At 38.3% G+C, this 17,366-nt stretch overlaps 1 protein-coding gene across 1 annotated transcript in view; it reads left to right on the forward strand.

The window, feature by feature from the left end:
• Window positions 1-17,366, forward strand: part of LOC124158093 (Golgi reassembly-stacking protein 2-like) — a 102,271-nt gene that overhangs the window by 37,385 nt on the left and 47,520 nt on the right. The window contains exon 3 of the mRNA XM_046533273.1: window positions 7,890-8,093. Coding sequence (XP_046389229.1) covers window positions 7,905-8,093 — 189 coding nt within the window. The 5' untranslated portion in view covers window positions 7,890-7,904. The remainder of the gene's footprint in view (window positions 1-7,889; window positions 8,094-17,366) is intronic.

A 17,366-nucleotide genomic window follows, 5' to 3' on the forward strand; every position in this document is an offset into this window, starting at 1 on the left:
GTGATTATTAGGACATGTTTCCCTGAGCTCTGTGCCTCATGCATGCATTGGTAACCTCAGACGATGTAAAACTCCTATCCTCTGGTGTAGAAACTAGGTCCCTGTGATGTCACGTGGAGTGGCATCGCATGGGCGCCAATCTGGCCTTTTTCAAATGAGGATAAAATTGACCATTGCCTTTGGTCTAAACCGGTATTTCTAGAACCAAATAATTTGTATATTATGAATACACCAATGGTGGGTAACGAATCACAATCATTGCGCTTCGTTTTCTTTAGTGAAGGAAACTACCCTATTGTTTACATAAAATTAAAATATTCCATTAATCAGCAATTGTCCTGATTGAATCCTTTGAAGGCAATCACAATTACTCGCCAAAATCTTGGGTTTCCTGCTGCATAGGCGACCTAGTCAAACATTTTCACATTCATCGTTTAGTATTCGAGGTATTCGAAATTCGAGGTATTCGAATATTCGAGCAATGATTAGATATTCGAATTCGATAGTCGAATTCGATATTCGAATTCGAGAAATCTACTATTCGACCCATCCCTAATATAAACGCATAATTACATACATAGAATATACAACATACCTTTTATTGTAAACTTTTTAACTCACCTTTCTTGGTAGAAACTCTACTTCCTCACACTTCATAAGCCATTTTTTTACGGTGGATGCAAATCCCTATCTTTTTTCCGAGTTTGCTACATTACTCGGCAACATGCTAAACAATTTAGGCCCTAAGGAATTGTATGACTGCCGATCCATTTCAGTCGTCGGCCTAGGTATATGGAAGTTTCTCCAAGCTCTAATGTCATAGTTTTGTGGTCGGGCCTTTTCACCACTACGGTTATAGAATATTCTAAGGACTTTATAAATGAATAAATGCCTTAGTGGGAGGACATCTAATTTTTTGAATAGAGGAAATGAGTGGCTTTTCCTATACGATCGTGTTATAACCCTGATAACCCTTTTTTGCGCCACTATCAATGGTTTAATGTTGATAAAATATGCTCCACCCCAGCAGGCTATTCCGTATTGCAATCTTGAATTAACGAGAGCATAATATACCATTTTTAACACTGATTCAGGGCATACAGTGGAACCTCGTTAAAGCGAGTACGGGCTATAGCGACACCCTCGCTATTACGAGAGATAGCCGATGCACCGTCAATTGACCCTATAATAAGCGTGTTAAAAAATTTGTTTTTACGAGACCCTTTTGGCGTTGGCTCTCGCCATAGCGAGGGTTTCACCACCGGAAGACTTTCATCAAGACTCCTTAACCTCTGTAATTGCTAGCGATCAGTTAGAAATGAAGTTAATGGAGTGCACAGTCTCAAATTTATGTGGTAAACTGTCGTTCGATAAATATAATGATTGACGAAACAATGCTTTGCATGATTTTTATTCAGTGCGGCGCTTATAAATTGATTGAATAGTTAGTCATTATTTGAGTAAGGACATTTGGTGATGCAAAAAAACATCGCCTTTCGTCTGGATTTATGCTTACGTTTATCGGATAGATGTTTATCTGTCGCCGCACCACTCCTGTTCCTGTATACCTGTTCGCAACAGGTATATTGGCTATTATTTGCTCCACCTCCGGTAAAGCGACAATTCGCTATAGCGAGTGTTTATTAGTGCACCGTAGGGTGTCGTTATATCGAGGTTGCACTGTATGTATCTGAGGAAGTAGAATTTTCTTACAATAGAAATCATTTCTGATTTTAATTTATTTATGTGAGACTTCCATTTACAATTTTGGCCAAAATATATACCTAAATATTTTATGTGACTAACCTGTTCAATCAAAATACATTTATCACAGGAAGTAACATTATCTTTTATACAATTTGCACATTGATAGTATAGTTTACTTTTGCTTGAGGTAGATTTACTCATGCTGAACATTATACATTTCGTTTTTTCACTTAACAACATATAGTTAGCCGAAAACCACATATTGAGTGTTAATAGATCACTTTGTATGTGTTCATATAGATCATCAACACTATTAACAGAGTAACTTAGTGCAGTGTCATCTGCGAATGACGTTAATTGACCTTTAAACCTGCCAGCACATAAATTGTTTACATATATTAAAAACAGTATGGGTCCCAACACAGAACCCTGTGGCACACCACAGGTGAGTCGAATCTTTTCACTGTAGCAATTCTTGAGACGCACACATTGATCTCGATCACAAAGATAACTTTGAAACCAATCATATGCGGTTCCACGTATACCCACTTCCCATAATCGATTCATTAGCATGTTATGATTAATGCTGTCGAAGGCTTTGGTAATGTCTACAAATAAGCCAGCAACTCTACAGTTCTTATTCAGTCCGTCGTTCAGCTCTGAACAGAATTTTAATAATGCATCCTCTGTACTCTTACCACTCATAAATCCAAATTGGTTTTTATTGAAAAAACTATGCTGATTTAGAAATTTAAGAAGTCTGACTTTAACAACTTTTTCTATTATTTTAGCAAATACAGATAATAGGGATATTGGTCTGTAATTATTTACGTTCATTTTATCACCTTTTATAAAAATTGGTATCACTATTGCAGTTTTTAATTGTTTAGGAAATATTCCAGTATACATACTTAGATTAGCAATATGGGCAAGGACCTCCGAAATATTTGCATTTACTTCTTTTTGTAGAAATATTATCAACACCTTTAGATTTTTTAGACTTTAATTCCTTAATAATGCTGCTTATTTCTTTCGCATCAGTGGGAACAAAAACCAGTGAGTCAATTGAATTGGAGATTGGGAATATTTCTTTGTATTTATTCGTATTACTTTCAAAATAATTGTTCTGGGTCAATGCTTGAATTACTTTACTATAATGTGAACTAAATTTGTTTACAATGTCCTGGCACTTAGTGACAATGATACCATTACTAGTTCTAATTTTTACACAATTATTATTTCCTTGCTTTCCTCCCGTGAGTGAATCTAAAATGCGCCATTGAGCAGCGGTATTATTGACATTACTATCAAATAGGTCCCTGTAATACTTTTCTTTGCACTTTTTAATATCATATTTTAATCTTTCCGTGTACGATACGTAGTACCTATTTAGCTTTTCATTTTCAGGGTGTTTCCTCATTTTTTTATACAGAAAATTTCGCCTAGAAATTCTCCCGCACAAAGCGTAAGTCATCCATGGCCTCTTCATTCCTCCCGATCTGTTACTGTCTGACACGTATTCAGCTTTTTCAATGCAGCATTTAAATTTATTTATAAATGTTTCATAGGCTTCATTGACATTTTGTTGTGAATAAACATCATTCCAGTCGCATCTTAGCAAACTATTATTTAGATGGTTAAAGTTTATCCGGCAATGGCTTCGATAAACTCGTTCGTATATATTAATGGGTACATTAATATTTAAAGAACATGATACAGCATGATGGTCTGTTAAACCCCAATCGTCCGCTCTTCCCTCATACTTATAGTTATCTCTACTTGTGCAAAAAATGTGATCTATACATGTACCACCCGTTTTGCTAATTCTAGTTGGTACTCGAATAAGCTGGTCCAGTCCATGACTAGCCATAAGGGTTCGATATCCAAAGGAAATATCGTTGGGTTGTAATATACATAAATTAATATCACCAATTACAATTAAATTCCTCTCACGAGAGATGGTTAATACATTCTCCAATTCACTCAAAAAATGTTCAACAGGGTTAAAATTAAGTCTATATACACCAATAATGCTTACACCAATACACCAATAATCCAAGAAGAATCATTTATCCCTACTGATATTTTAACCATATCAGCAGTTTTTAATTCACCCAGATCAATAGAAAAAAACTCATAAGTATCTGCTACATATGCAATAACTCCTCCAGCCCTGTAGTTATTATTACACACATCAAAACTCCGATAGCCAGTTATTTGATACATAGATACTTCAGTGTCATTGACCCAAATTTCTGTCAAAACTATTACAGCGGGTTTCATATCGAGATTAATTAGTTGAAATACAAATTTATCAAAATTAGCTCTTAGACTTCTTATATTTTGGTGCAAGACAAGGAACCTGCCACCATTAAATCCACTATCATTAACAGTACTCTGCATTTTGTTAGTAAAGATAGGTTGAAGACGTACATAACTCACTCACAGAATGCTTACAGTTTCTCCAGGTCATCAGAGGATTTCAGAGTGATTACTTCATCATTCTCCTTCTTCCTCATGAGTATTGTCCCATGCCTTAGCCATAAATATTTGTATCCCTTTTCTTTCTTCGCAAGACGCGCAGCAGCGAAGAGTCTCCTCCGACCTGGACTCAGGCTCTCGTTTATGTACACCGGAGTATCGGTCGTTAAGCCCAGGTGCCGTGTGGAGAAGGTCCTTTTCACTCGCCTCTTTTGAAGAATTTCTTCTTTTGTATACCTACGGACGAATTTGACTATGATACCTCTCGTTCCGCCTTCGTGTCCCTTCTTTCCCAATCGGTGGCATGTGTTCACCATATCGTCGGTTATTTTAACACCAAGGGTGTCCCCGACACTTTTCACGATTTCTAAGGTATTTTCATTTGGTTGCTGGGGAATGCCATGTATTTCAAGGTCATTAACGCGAGAATATTGCTCTTGGTCGTCTAACCTCTTTTCTAATTCACTCACTCGAGATTTTAAGCCAACATTTTCTTGCCTAAGCAAGTCTATTGTCGCTAAATATTCAGTAATCTGCGTTGAGTTTTCTTGGAGCACTTTAATATTTTCATCTAATCTATTGTGCACAAACTCAATAGCCCTGTTCAAGTCCAATTTCATGCGTTTCCTGTCCTCTTTAGCTTCTTCTAGAAGGTTTATAATATGAGAGATACTAGCAGTGTCCGTATCCGCCAGTGGAACTACTGACATGCTCTTACGTTTTTCCGCAGCACAGGTAGGACAACGCCAACTTTGCTTTTCAGCGCTAATATACTCGATATCCTCTTTGGACAAGTGAACACAAGTAGCGTGGCACTGGGTTTGACATTCACTGCAGGTAATCCTTAGCTGGCGCTTAAGAACACTCACATTACATACACTGCAATTAGCCATTTTAAACTGTAGTTTCCACTTAATATTAGTAACTCGAGGTTCTAAATTGAGTAGGAAGTTATCCTCGTAATTGAATGCACTTATACTCTGGACGCAACTGAACACATCACTGAGGCACCTACCTGTCTCGAGCGAAGCACCAGCCCACGTCTGTCTCGTGTGGAAGCTCTACCATGACTGTAATCAGTAAGTAATCAGTTTTGATATTGTCACCGCTAAAGTTGAGGAGTAAAAAATGTCCGTTTCTTTAGCAGCTTTACATTTTTTCTTTTTTTTTCTTCAATTTTCAAATACCCTGTTATATCATGTAGTAGATTTAAGGCCATAAGTAAACAAAGGACTTCTTAAATAATGTCAGGTTTGGTTTTAGAGTCATTGCTCAACACCTGCTTCTTAATTAGTATTCATTACTAGCAATACTTATAGGAATGTTGCCGTTCTACACTAGAAGGACCAGGATCGTATGGCTGCTTAGAACGAATATTAACCATCATTTTGATGGGTAGTTATTATGATAAATATTTCTTCGTTGGTGCTAGAATTTATAGAATACCTCATCAAATATAACCTCTATCTTAATTTATCCATGCAACTGAGTAATTTTGTACAAATCATTTAACAATAAATGATTCTAAATGAACAGCAGTCACGTTGCTCCTGCTTCTCCTGCCCTAGCCTACCACACGCCTCTCGGTATGACTGACATGCTCCTTACTTCCATTCAAAATCTAGTAAGTAGTGTTAAATGTGTGTGCTAACTAAAACATCAAAATGGCTTGGCGTCATTTAGTGTACAAAGAGTCATCGTTTCACGTCGACTACCGTTCCTGAAAAACGTGACGATAAATGAAATGTTAATGGGAGTATAATATCCCATAAAAAAAACAATGTAAAAAGTGAATATCGGCTCCTAGACCTCACAATTCCTATGCGAAAAAATTTTAGCGTATCATATGTGGGGCATTTTTAATGATGGGAATGCCAAACCATGGCATAAATACGAGTTCATGTCTTCATCGACAACAGTAACAGCAGTGACGTAAATCCTCCTCCATTTTTGTATCTTCCCGCATTTGCTTTTTGGCTTAGCTCTGGTGTGCAGTCCAATGAATACTACTTCCACTACCAGACGCTACAGATGGTGCTCCGGAGCACCGGTCCATAGGCCCTACGTTCACTACGAGAATTTCTTTTCAGACCGGTCAGGAGCGAAATCAAATTGGTGTAAATGAACGAGGGCGGGCAAACTGGAAATCGAAAAGATGGTTTTAATTGCGAAGTGAGGTGGGCGGACATCGCCTGGGCATCTTCATGGCTGAAACATCGTCGTAGTAACTTCAGGAACCAAAATTATTGTGAACATTGTTCTTTTGGACATTTTCGTGGAAATTTCTCTGATGCTAAAATTTGCTAAAACAGTAATTGCAATTAACAATATACTCAGTTTTACACTTTGTTTAGACTGACTGTATTACCGCCCACGAAACGAACAACCTGCAATGCCTGCTATTTCGCCTTTTTTTCTCATGCGAAATTTAAAAGACTTGACGTTATCGCGAAGCGAAGGTGCGATAAACGAATGATGATCTCAAAATTTTCGTGACGTTATCGCGAAATGACATTAAACGGGGTGACGTACAACAAGGACTCACTCTATTTAAATAAATAAGAGATTGTAGCACTTTTCCACAAAAATGTTTTACCCTGTACAACACGTTTCAGCTCACAGAGCCATCATCTAGTACAATACCAGCTGATGTCTTGCACCACCACTTCCACCAGTAGAAGCCTGAATCTGTTGGACCTGTCATTTAGAGTAGTAATTTCTGGACTAAAAGACATTATTATAAAAAAAAAAATAGAAACGCATTTTGACAGGTGTTGGTCTTCCAAGGTAGACAAGTGGTATAACTCCATTTCTCCGTGAAAACATTAAATTATATTTTAACAGAGTATGTACTATTAAAAATAAGCATAAGTCAGATAAAATGAAGACTACAGAAAAAAAAATTCTAGGCAATATGATAAAGTGAGTAGAGGTTAACAAGTAAAAAGGTATATGGTACTTTTTCATTTTTCACACAGTTTATTTAAGACGATTATAGGTGTCATTGCTGAGGCGACATCTTCGGGCTTTGCTCTCCGGCTGTGGCGCCATGCGCATGACCTGGACTGCTAGTCGCATAATATGCTTGGCAGTCCATACCACCTTGTCCGGTACAGTCCACAAATTTCCACAGAGGAGAATGACGCCTCGGTGGCTTAACTGGCTAAAGCACTCGGCCGGAAATCGAGGGATCTGGGTTCGAATCCCGGACAAGGCGGATGATTTTTTTCCTCTATGGATTTTCCGCACGATAACAAAAACGTTTGGCGGAGGAAGACGACAGTACACTGGGCAGTCGACGTGTGCATTGAAATGAAGGAAGGATACTCCTGCAGACGAGGAGGAGGAGAGAGCCCGGCAACGTACATTACCTTTTTAATTGTTTACAATGGATTTTCACAAATTTAAGCCTGAAACCATCAAGTTTTAATAGGGGTTGCCCACCAAAATGATTTTTCTGGACCTTCAAGTGTTTAACCCTTAGTCTGCTCCCATTGTCTATTGACGATTTAAACTAAGTTTGTACTCTCTGAGTTTGTAGGTGCTCAGAAGTTCGTCCTTTGACAAGTAGATGTCATGCGGACATCTTTTACTCCTCTTTCTATTTTTATTGCCCGCCAGGAACCCTTAGTAGCCTATTTCAGATTATTTGCGCAGTTAAAGGGTTAATAAAATAACTGGTGTGGTGACTGTTGTTGCAGGACCAGGACAATGAGATGCTGAAGGAGGCCTTGCGTGATGCAGTGGGGACAGAGGCGAAGATGTGCGTCTACAGCAGCAAGACGCAGAGTGTGCGTGAGGTCATCATGCGGCCTGGAGAGGGGTGGGGGGGACAGGGGCTGTTGGGCATCTCGATACGCTTCTGCTCTTTCGAGGGAGCCAATGAGAACGTTTGGCACGTGCTGGTAAGAATCAAACAACCAATTTCAGTTGATGCTTAATGATGCTTAATTTTATTAATCTTTAACACTTTGGGTGCTGGGTGAATATCACCAGGTCTTTACCCCAGTGCTGGCTATTTTTTTGCAATTTTCAAAGCGATGTTACAAAAAGAATTTTTAAGATATGCATGAGTGAATAGCATTAGTTTTAAGACCATACTTTTATCTTTTGAATTCATATTGAAATATTTTGTATATCATAATGCATAAAGAAACTGCAGAAGCTAAAAGAAAGCCTATATTTGTATTGTCAAAAAGTTGAAAAATCATTGTTTTTCATAAATTTATTTATAAAATAATCACAACACACTAATTGGAAATAGTAATTACCAATATTTGAAATTATAATAGTAGTGAACATTTAAAATGATAATAATCAATGTTTGAACAATAATAAAAATCAAATACAGTAAAATTCGGTTATAACGCGGGTCTAGGGGGACATAGCTTACACCCGCGTTAACGGACAACCGCGTTATAACGGGAAAATACGTGGGAAGCAATAAAAAACCCTTAAAGGTAATTTTTATAGCCAATTTATTTGCGTAATACATTATTAAAATATTTATTTTATGATTTAGACGCTCTACTTTAACGGGAGTTACTAAAATACTCTGATATTTTCTTTTGCCGCGATAGTTGATGGCGTTTCTTTGTCACGTAATTTTTTATGCTTTGCAAGTGCAACAAATGAATACTATCGCAATCACTTTGTCCCTCCAACCAATTCATCAATTCACTTATATTATGTAATAAATGGCCAGTTTTTGGCATCTCGACCTCACATTCGTCTTCTTCATTCTCGCTCTCATCTTCCGATGATGCAGCTGTTTTTGCGCGGCTCTGGACTGCAGCCACAATTTCATCGTCACTCTTATAAGACGATACAGGAGTTTCCTCGTCTTCGCGAACCCAGGCCTCGAGATCACTCACAAATAGTTTATTAGAAAGAACATCTGAGGCTTCACGTGCGTCCTCTTCCGTGAAACCCAAAAACTCGTCTTCGTCTTCCATGCTATCGCCCGCTGTATACTCGCACTTTGACCAGCAATTTAGGATTGTAGCTGAAGTTATTTTCTTCCATGCCAATCCAATATTATAAGCCATATTCTTCAGGGTGACTGTTTTCAGATATTCTTGTACCTGCAGTTCTGAATTTATGACACTAGTGAGCAATTCCCGCCGATAATGGGCTTTAAATGCTCTAATTATCCCTTGATCCATGGGCTGAATAAGAGCTGTCGTATTTTTTGGTAAAAACGAAGCCACTATTTTGCCATCCCTCGATATCAAGAGCTCAGAAGACGGATGGGCCGGACAGTTATCTAACAGAAGTAGAGCCTTCTCTTCTAACTTTTTTGATCTTAAGTGGCTCTTAACCGATGGAACAAAATCTTCATTGAACCAAGATAAAAAAATGTCTCGAGTCATCCAGGCATTCTGACTGTTTTTGTAATTTATGGGTAGTGCTGTCATATTAACGTGCTTGAAGCACCGAGGACTTCGATTTTTACCAATACACAGGGGTTTTAACTTGTGACTTCCTGATTTGTTCGCGCACAGTAATAAAGTCACTCTTTCTTTGCTCATTTTTATTCCGGATTTATTTGCCGACTTCTTAATATCAAGTGATTTTGTTGGAAGCAATCTGTAGAAGAGAGCGGTTTCATCGCAGTTATACAATTGCTCTTCAGTGTACTCACCCTCATCAATCATCTTGCGTAAAGTCCCACAGAATTCTCTAGCGGCTTCACTGTCACTGGAACGAGATTCTCCTTGCATGTTAACTTGCGCTATCCCGTGGCGAATTTTCCACCTCGATAGCCAGCCAGCAGAAGCAACAAAATCATGAGCACCACCAATTTGTTTATTTAATTTAATTGCCTGTGCTTGTAAAAGTGGACCGGATAATGGAACACCTTCACTGCGCTTCTGAACAAACCACGTAAACAAACATTCATCCACATCACCAGCAGCACTCAATCTAGCCTTTTTTCTATCAAGTCCTATTTCGTCATCCACTTGATCAACAAATGATCGTAATTTATCTTCTTCTTTCATCCAACCACGAATAGTTCCTTCAGGAACACCAAACTCCCTGAATAAACTTGATTTTGAATCACCGCGTTTCACTCTGTCGATTATGCCCAACTTTTCTTTTATTGTGTAAGTTTTCCTTTTGGCAGACATCGTTTTAACCCTAAAATCAATGAAAATTTTCGTAAAAAAGTAATTTTCATATTCATATTAAGACAAAGGTAAAACAGCCATTCATTGTTAAATGCTCGAAGCCTGTGGGCATTGAGTACCTACCTTGGTTTGGGCGCCGCGGTGCGAACGTACGAATGATAATTATCTCAATCTCCCAGAATCTCGAAAATTATTATAGCCGTGCAACACACTTTTCAGCTCGAGTTCACAAGACACAATGACCGATCAGGCATTACCGAGTTTTTTTTTTATGGCTACGAAACAATGTATGGAATACGTCGCCAACCGCGTTAATACAGTCGCTTGAAGTTGCGACGTGTCGGTAGTCACGCCGAGATAAAATTCGCCACAAAGTTACCTACCTCAAAAAAAAAGGTCAATGTAATCATCTCGGGGGACATGGTGAGACCCGCGGTATATCCGAAACCGCGGTAAAGTGAGGCGCGTAATAACCGGAATTTACTGTAATAGCTATATTGCAAAGTTCTTCCTTGTGTGGAAAAGCTGGAAGCATGGCTCTATGCAGAGACCAATCTTACATGTACTACACTGATAGGAGGTACTATCGTTTTCAAAAGTATGTAGACACCCACGAGCCCCACTTAACTGATGTGGTAGGGTCGGTAAAAACTTGGAAGGTTGGCACATGAGGTAGCCTGCATCTCTCGACAGTTCGCCAGCAATAGCCGACGAGGACGGACGCAGGGGCGATTGGGATAGCGGGACGGGAGTCAAACTGTCAAACCACAGGCGCAATAGCCCAAGCAGATGGAATACACCGAGGAAACTCACGTCCACGCACGCGTTTTGGCCGTCTGGAGAGTTTTCATTTGGGCTCCGTGGTGAGGTTGTTTCCTCTCTTTAGATTCATACTTGGAGTCACCGTGTACACTTAATGTTTATGTGGCTCCGTAGCTGAGTAGGATTACTTCACGCAAATTTGATGCACTGAAGTTATGGGGGGGATTCGAACCTGAGCCAATTGTATTTTTTTTATTTTGTGAAAGGTCAATTGATAACATCAACATAATAGTTTACTCAATAAAAAAATTACCACCAAATTTTTTAAGCGACTAATTTTTTTTTAAATAATGACTCAATCTGCCTTAACACATTTATTTCTAAGCAAGTTTATTCAAAGAGTGGAAATAAGCAGGGGAAGTGGCAGAGGTTGTAATTTGTCCTTGCTACTGTCGAATTTCCATTGATAAAAATCTGTACTCATATTGTGGACAATACTCAATAAATAGCCAGATACACTCGTGTGAAATTGGAATGATAGCCGTAGATCATGATGTTTGAAACTCTATCGATAACACTGATCAACCAAAAAATAATTTTTCCTATTCTAGCCACATGTTTGGCTAATCCTCTGGTATTTTTCGGGCTGATTCCGAAACTGGGCCCAGATGTTTTCTATTGCGTTGAGTTTTTTTTAGGGCAATCGGATTCAAAGGAGTTTAAGTAAATAAATAAAATAATGTGAAAAATGGGTACTCACTCGTAATTTTCTCGCATATTTAGCTTCTGACGAATCCCTTTTCAGTGTCCACCGCTAATCTGATAATATGTTTCTGAACTTTTCATGGTGCTGTTCGTGCATCAGTGAAATATTCTGGTGGAAACACATATCGTGTTGAGCACTAACGGCGTCAAGGTATGTAGGAAAAAAGTCCAGGTGTGAGCCAATGAAGTGATTTGTTTTGAATACGTAGAGCAGCCCATTTTTAACGCAATTTAATTACATTAACCACCAGATAGTGGTGATATTTAGCCATTCTCTTTCCTAGAAAACCTTCAAATGCATTTTTGAATGACTTCCACGAATTTTTTTTGTTGAACTCTTGTTGTCAAAATTCCGAATTCTTCAGCACTTCTTCAAAAAAAAATCTGTGGCCCAATAAAAAATCCTTCTATTATCTTTTTTTTCACTGATTTTTAGGACATTTGTTTCAAATATGTAAAACCTGCACCACTTTTACACATATCTTTTACTAAATTTTTAAAAATCCCTAATTTAATACTTAGAGGTAGCAAAATAATGTTTTTAGGATCGTAAAAAGATGAAAAGGACATTTTTGAATCCAGTGACGAGTGCTTACGTTATAGCCAATCTTTTTTCAAGCAATGATTTTTTCTGTCTCTGCTATCCCAATCGCGGAAGAAGCAATAATATTTTGGTGCAGTGAAACTGTATGCCTAGTAAAATACAGCTACTTCTAATTTTCCACAAATTTTGGGTACTGAAAAATTTACTGCCTATTCTGGTAAGATTCTTTTATGTCGGTTCCATGAGCTAATGCTTTGGAGGGAAGTTCAATTCCATTATGTTAAAAAACAGCCTTTAAATGACGTTAAAGGAATCAATGAACTGAATGATCATCTGTGTTATATTCAAAACTAAGAGTACCCATAACAGAGAGAACATCATTGCAAAACTTAAATTTTGTTATCATGAGAAAAAATTATTTGAATTCGTCATTGAGAGGTGGATGCATAGAAATTTTTGTATTTGGATCCAGCAAATTCCAACCCATCAATTGTGATCTTAAGATTTCTCTCTGCTTTTTAGACAAATTTAAGTTGCGCAATAGATCACTTAAATACTCTTTTGTCATAAAATGAGGTGTATCAGAAATGTTTGGTCCGAAAATTGGGTCTTTCGAGTTTTCGAATCCATAATTCTCAGATACTTTCTGAATATTCGCTAAGATCAACATTTTGTGTGGTTCCTCCACTGGTAAATTTTTCAAGTGTGGGGTTGATTCTAGGTTGTTTGGATCTTTTACAGTGCGTTTTGACTGCGGTGTTATTCCTTTAATTTCTGTTTCACAAAAATAGATTTCAGAAATATGATCCTTAGCTTCCCGTCGAATCATGAGGACGGAAAAATTCATATGACATTTTCCATCAGTCCAACCAGTCTTTCACACCTGCTACATATCACAGAAGACTCCGATCCTGTATCCTGGTCACCCAACGGACAGTCATAATAAAGTCTAAAACACTGTCTCAAAAAGGTAATATTCCTCCTTTTAGCCTTCGAAGTAATTTCACCGCACACGTAGTAAAAGTAATCGTGGTAGTTCACGCACTGTTTAGGCCCATTCCCCCTTTTAAAAATGTCTGCCAAAAAAGTATGGCTTGTAAATTTTTTCAAATGGTGTTTTGTGATTGTCTACTTGTAGGGAACCAATGAAAAAAATTCAGGATAATTAAAAATGCTGAACAACATGGCCTCGGTGATTTGAAACGGACTGACCCCATGATGAAAGCTAAGACACTTCATAACGATTACAATGTAATAAGCTGACATTTCCTGCGAGCAGCAAATTTCTAAAACCGTCTGCAGATGAAAAACACACGTCTTTACGCGCCGACAGTCACATACTTATTTGGAGTGGAAGCTGATTATGCATTGCATCAAAAAAAACGATAGGTTACTGCAAGTTTAATTATATATTTTGTTGGGACAGGAAGGCATCCTCTCGTAGGACAACATGTTATGACAGGAAATTATTATTTTTACCTGTTCATGCTATTATGATATATAAATGAAATAAATTACTACTTTTGTAAAAGAAAAAACATACATTCAGCTGTCCCAATGAAACTAGACGTGATGGAAATAATCCCTGCCCAGATTCCAAATCAGCCAAAAAATACGTCTGAGACCATCCAACGACGCGTCCTGGAGACGTCGCGACGTCTCCAGGACAAAATCTTTGTTCACCAGTGTGGGAAGTTATGTAATTAAAAGCAACAATGCTTTTCTTCCAATAGGAGTGCGAAATACAAATATATCCAAGGATTAAGTTGAAGTAAATTGATACATGAAATCTTTCTCCCTTAAAAAAGGACGAAAGGGTAATTGTGTGACCTCGGCTAGGGCCCATGATAGGGGGTCCTCCACCGGAAGATTTTGGGAAATCGCACGCCTACAAATGGATTTTGACGCTATTCTGGCTCTTAAAATTTAGATTCAAGTTAATAAAAAGTATCAATTTTGTAAATAAAAATACTAAGAAAAATGAAAATTACATAGCTTAAAAATTTAGATAGGTGTGATGGTTCTATTATCTATTTAGAATATTTGTACCTAAAAACCGCACTGAAATATAAAAATCCTCCAGAATAACTTTCGAATAACCCTTTCAAAAAGCATAAGGTTCTCTTTTATCTTCTAAAACCTTTATTTCATTATTTTTTTACAAACTTTGCATGCCGATTAAGCTGTAAATAAAGCTGTAGATAAAAATAATCTAAGCTTAGAATTTTATAATTGTTAAAAATAATTTGATATTAATCGACCTTTCACAAAATAAAAAAGTCATTTGGTTCGGATTCGAATACCTCCCGATAACTTCAGTGTATCATATGCACGTGAAGTAATCCTACTCAGCTACGGAATCACATAAACATTCCGTGTTCACGGTGAGTCCAAATATGAATCTGAAGAGAGGAAATCCTCGCCATGGAGCTCGCAAGAAAACACTTCGAAGGCCCAACATGAGCGTGGACGTGAGTTTCCTCAGCGAATTCTATCCGCTAGGGCATTTCAGCCTGTAGTTTGACTCCTTTCTCGCTAGCCCGGTCGCCCCCACGTCAGTCCTCGTTGGCTATTGCTGGCGTACCGGTGAGAGATGCAGGCTAACTTATGTGCCAACCTTCTAAGTTTTTATCGACCCTACCACATAAGTTAAGTGGGGCTCGTGGGTGTCTACATACTTTTGAAAACGATAGTACATTTTCTGGCAGCTTTCCCAGTCGTTTTTCGCCCTTTCTCGGAGCACACCCTACACCTCTTTCGAGCCTTCTTTTGTCCTGATGGTGCGGGAATTTTTTCAATGAAATGCTTTTCAGATATTCTAGTTATCTTGGCTCTGGCGTTTTCAATGGGCGATTCGTCTTCCAATGTAACTAACTCCGAACAAATTTTTTGCGTAAAATAGGTGACTGCAACGGATTTTTGGCTAAACTGATTGTACATGATTGTGGCATTTGTCACTGCCATAACTATTAGGTGGAATGCCAGCTTACGCCACCACTTCACTGATCGATGATCCAGGGCACCGTAACTCATTAGTTGATCAATTAGATCTACACCAAATTTTTTCTTGTTATAGTGTATTACTATCGCAGGTTTAGTTTTCTCCCTTCCTCTGCGATCTTTGAAAGTGATCATGTCACTTGTATGTCGAGTGGAGAGCAGAAACACATCACGTTTGTCTTTCCAACGCTGGACTAATATATTTTCATGTCGCGCGAAAACATGCTATCCATGAGATAGGCGAGCATTTTTTATCGCCAATGGAATCCCCACCCTATTTTTCATGATAGTACCTACTAATCCCGTTTGAAGGCTTTCCAATTCACGGGCCAGGGCTTGTGTAAAATCGGTCTGTATATAATGTGTGACCCTTTTTAGCAAGCGTTGCCAAAAGTCTCTTGACTATAGCCAATCCAGAGTTTTCCTGGCCATGAAACACATCCACATTCCAAACAAAACCACTGCTTGCTTCTGGGAGCATGTACACTTTGTAGCAAAACCTACCACGAAAGGGACAAATTCCTTCATCTACAGTTATATCCTCCGCAGGTTGGTAGGATTTTTGAAATTTATTTTGAAAATCCTCGAGCAATGGACGCACTTTGAATAGGGGGTCGTGACGGTCTACGCGTTTTTCAATGAATAATTGGTTGTCCGCAAGATGGAAATTTCCTAAGATTGCAAGTAATCTATCTCTAGAAAAAACACCAGGACAGAAGCCACACGCCAAGACGGGATCAGTACTCCAATGATCATGGATACGAGGACGTTTGCTAAAGCTGATGTGCATTATAACGGCAAGAAACTTTTTTACGTCACCTTGAGTCACTGTTTTCCAGGATTGCAATCTGCTTTTTGCGGATAGTAAGTTCCATCTCCTCAGTTTTGCAATTCTTTGCCTTGCATATAAGTTCGTATGTTCCTTGATACAATTTATCAAATCAATGTCGAAAAATGTTCAAAAAATCATCATCTCACTTGAACTATTTAGCCCAGTACATATTTGATTTCACACCATAGTCACCAGTGAAGATTACATACTTCAAAGATGGAAAGATTATCGTTAGAATAGAGGCTCGAAAAGTAGCTAAGTTCCATATCCTAAATAAAAACCTTGGGAAGTGCGTCAATATCACTCCAAATATCTCCCGGGCCCGCTCCTCTGTTAGTTGACCGTCTTCCTCTAGGTGCACCCCTACGATTGCACATTGTTTTTTGAGCTTCTCCTCGCTTACTTAGCTGTTGCACCATTTCTGGTTCATTCAAACCTTCAGACTCTGAAATAAATATCATATGAACAATGAAAAACAGTAATTGTACGAATAAATGTTGCGCAAAAGATATATAAAAGAAGTCAAAAAAAGGTCACGCGGGTTGCGTTACTGTACGCAAGAAATGGAAATTACCTGTTGAACTATCTTTGCTGGGCATGTAATCATCATCGCAATCTGAGTCATCAAAATCACTTTCACTATCATCGCTGTCGAAACAATTCAACGCATTGGCAATGTCTTCGTCGGCGAGATTTCGCTCCATGATCACTGGCGAAAGAACACACGAATGACGAACGAGGTAGGGATTTCCAAACCTTCAGACAAATTTTGTCTTGAAGGAGAAAAAATATGACGAAATATATAACTTTGTGGCATTAACTTCACCTGTAAGAGCAAATGCATGAATCCGAGTAATACCAGCTGCGTAACTTTGAGGCGGGAGCCGCCACAATGTAAACAAAATGCCCGTCGTAATATTACGCCTCCCGCAAATTCTGCAACACCTCGCGCCGCATAATATTAAGCGGTTAGCGCTCAAAGTGTTAAAAGTCTTAGCAGACATAAGTTGTACACCAGTGAGCTTTTATGATCACAATTGCTCAAATTTAGCACTATCTTTGTATTTTCCTTCGATTGTATCTCCTAACGTTAAAAACGATAATGATTATTTTAAGAAAATAAGACTTGGTTTAATTCGTAATC

This window comes from Ischnura elegans, chromosome 4, assembly GCF_921293095.1.
Source record: "Ischnura elegans chromosome 4, ioIscEleg1.1, whole genome shotgun sequence".
Lineage (NCBI taxonomy): Eukaryota > Metazoa > Arthropoda > Insecta > Odonata > Coenagrionidae > Ischnura > Ischnura elegans.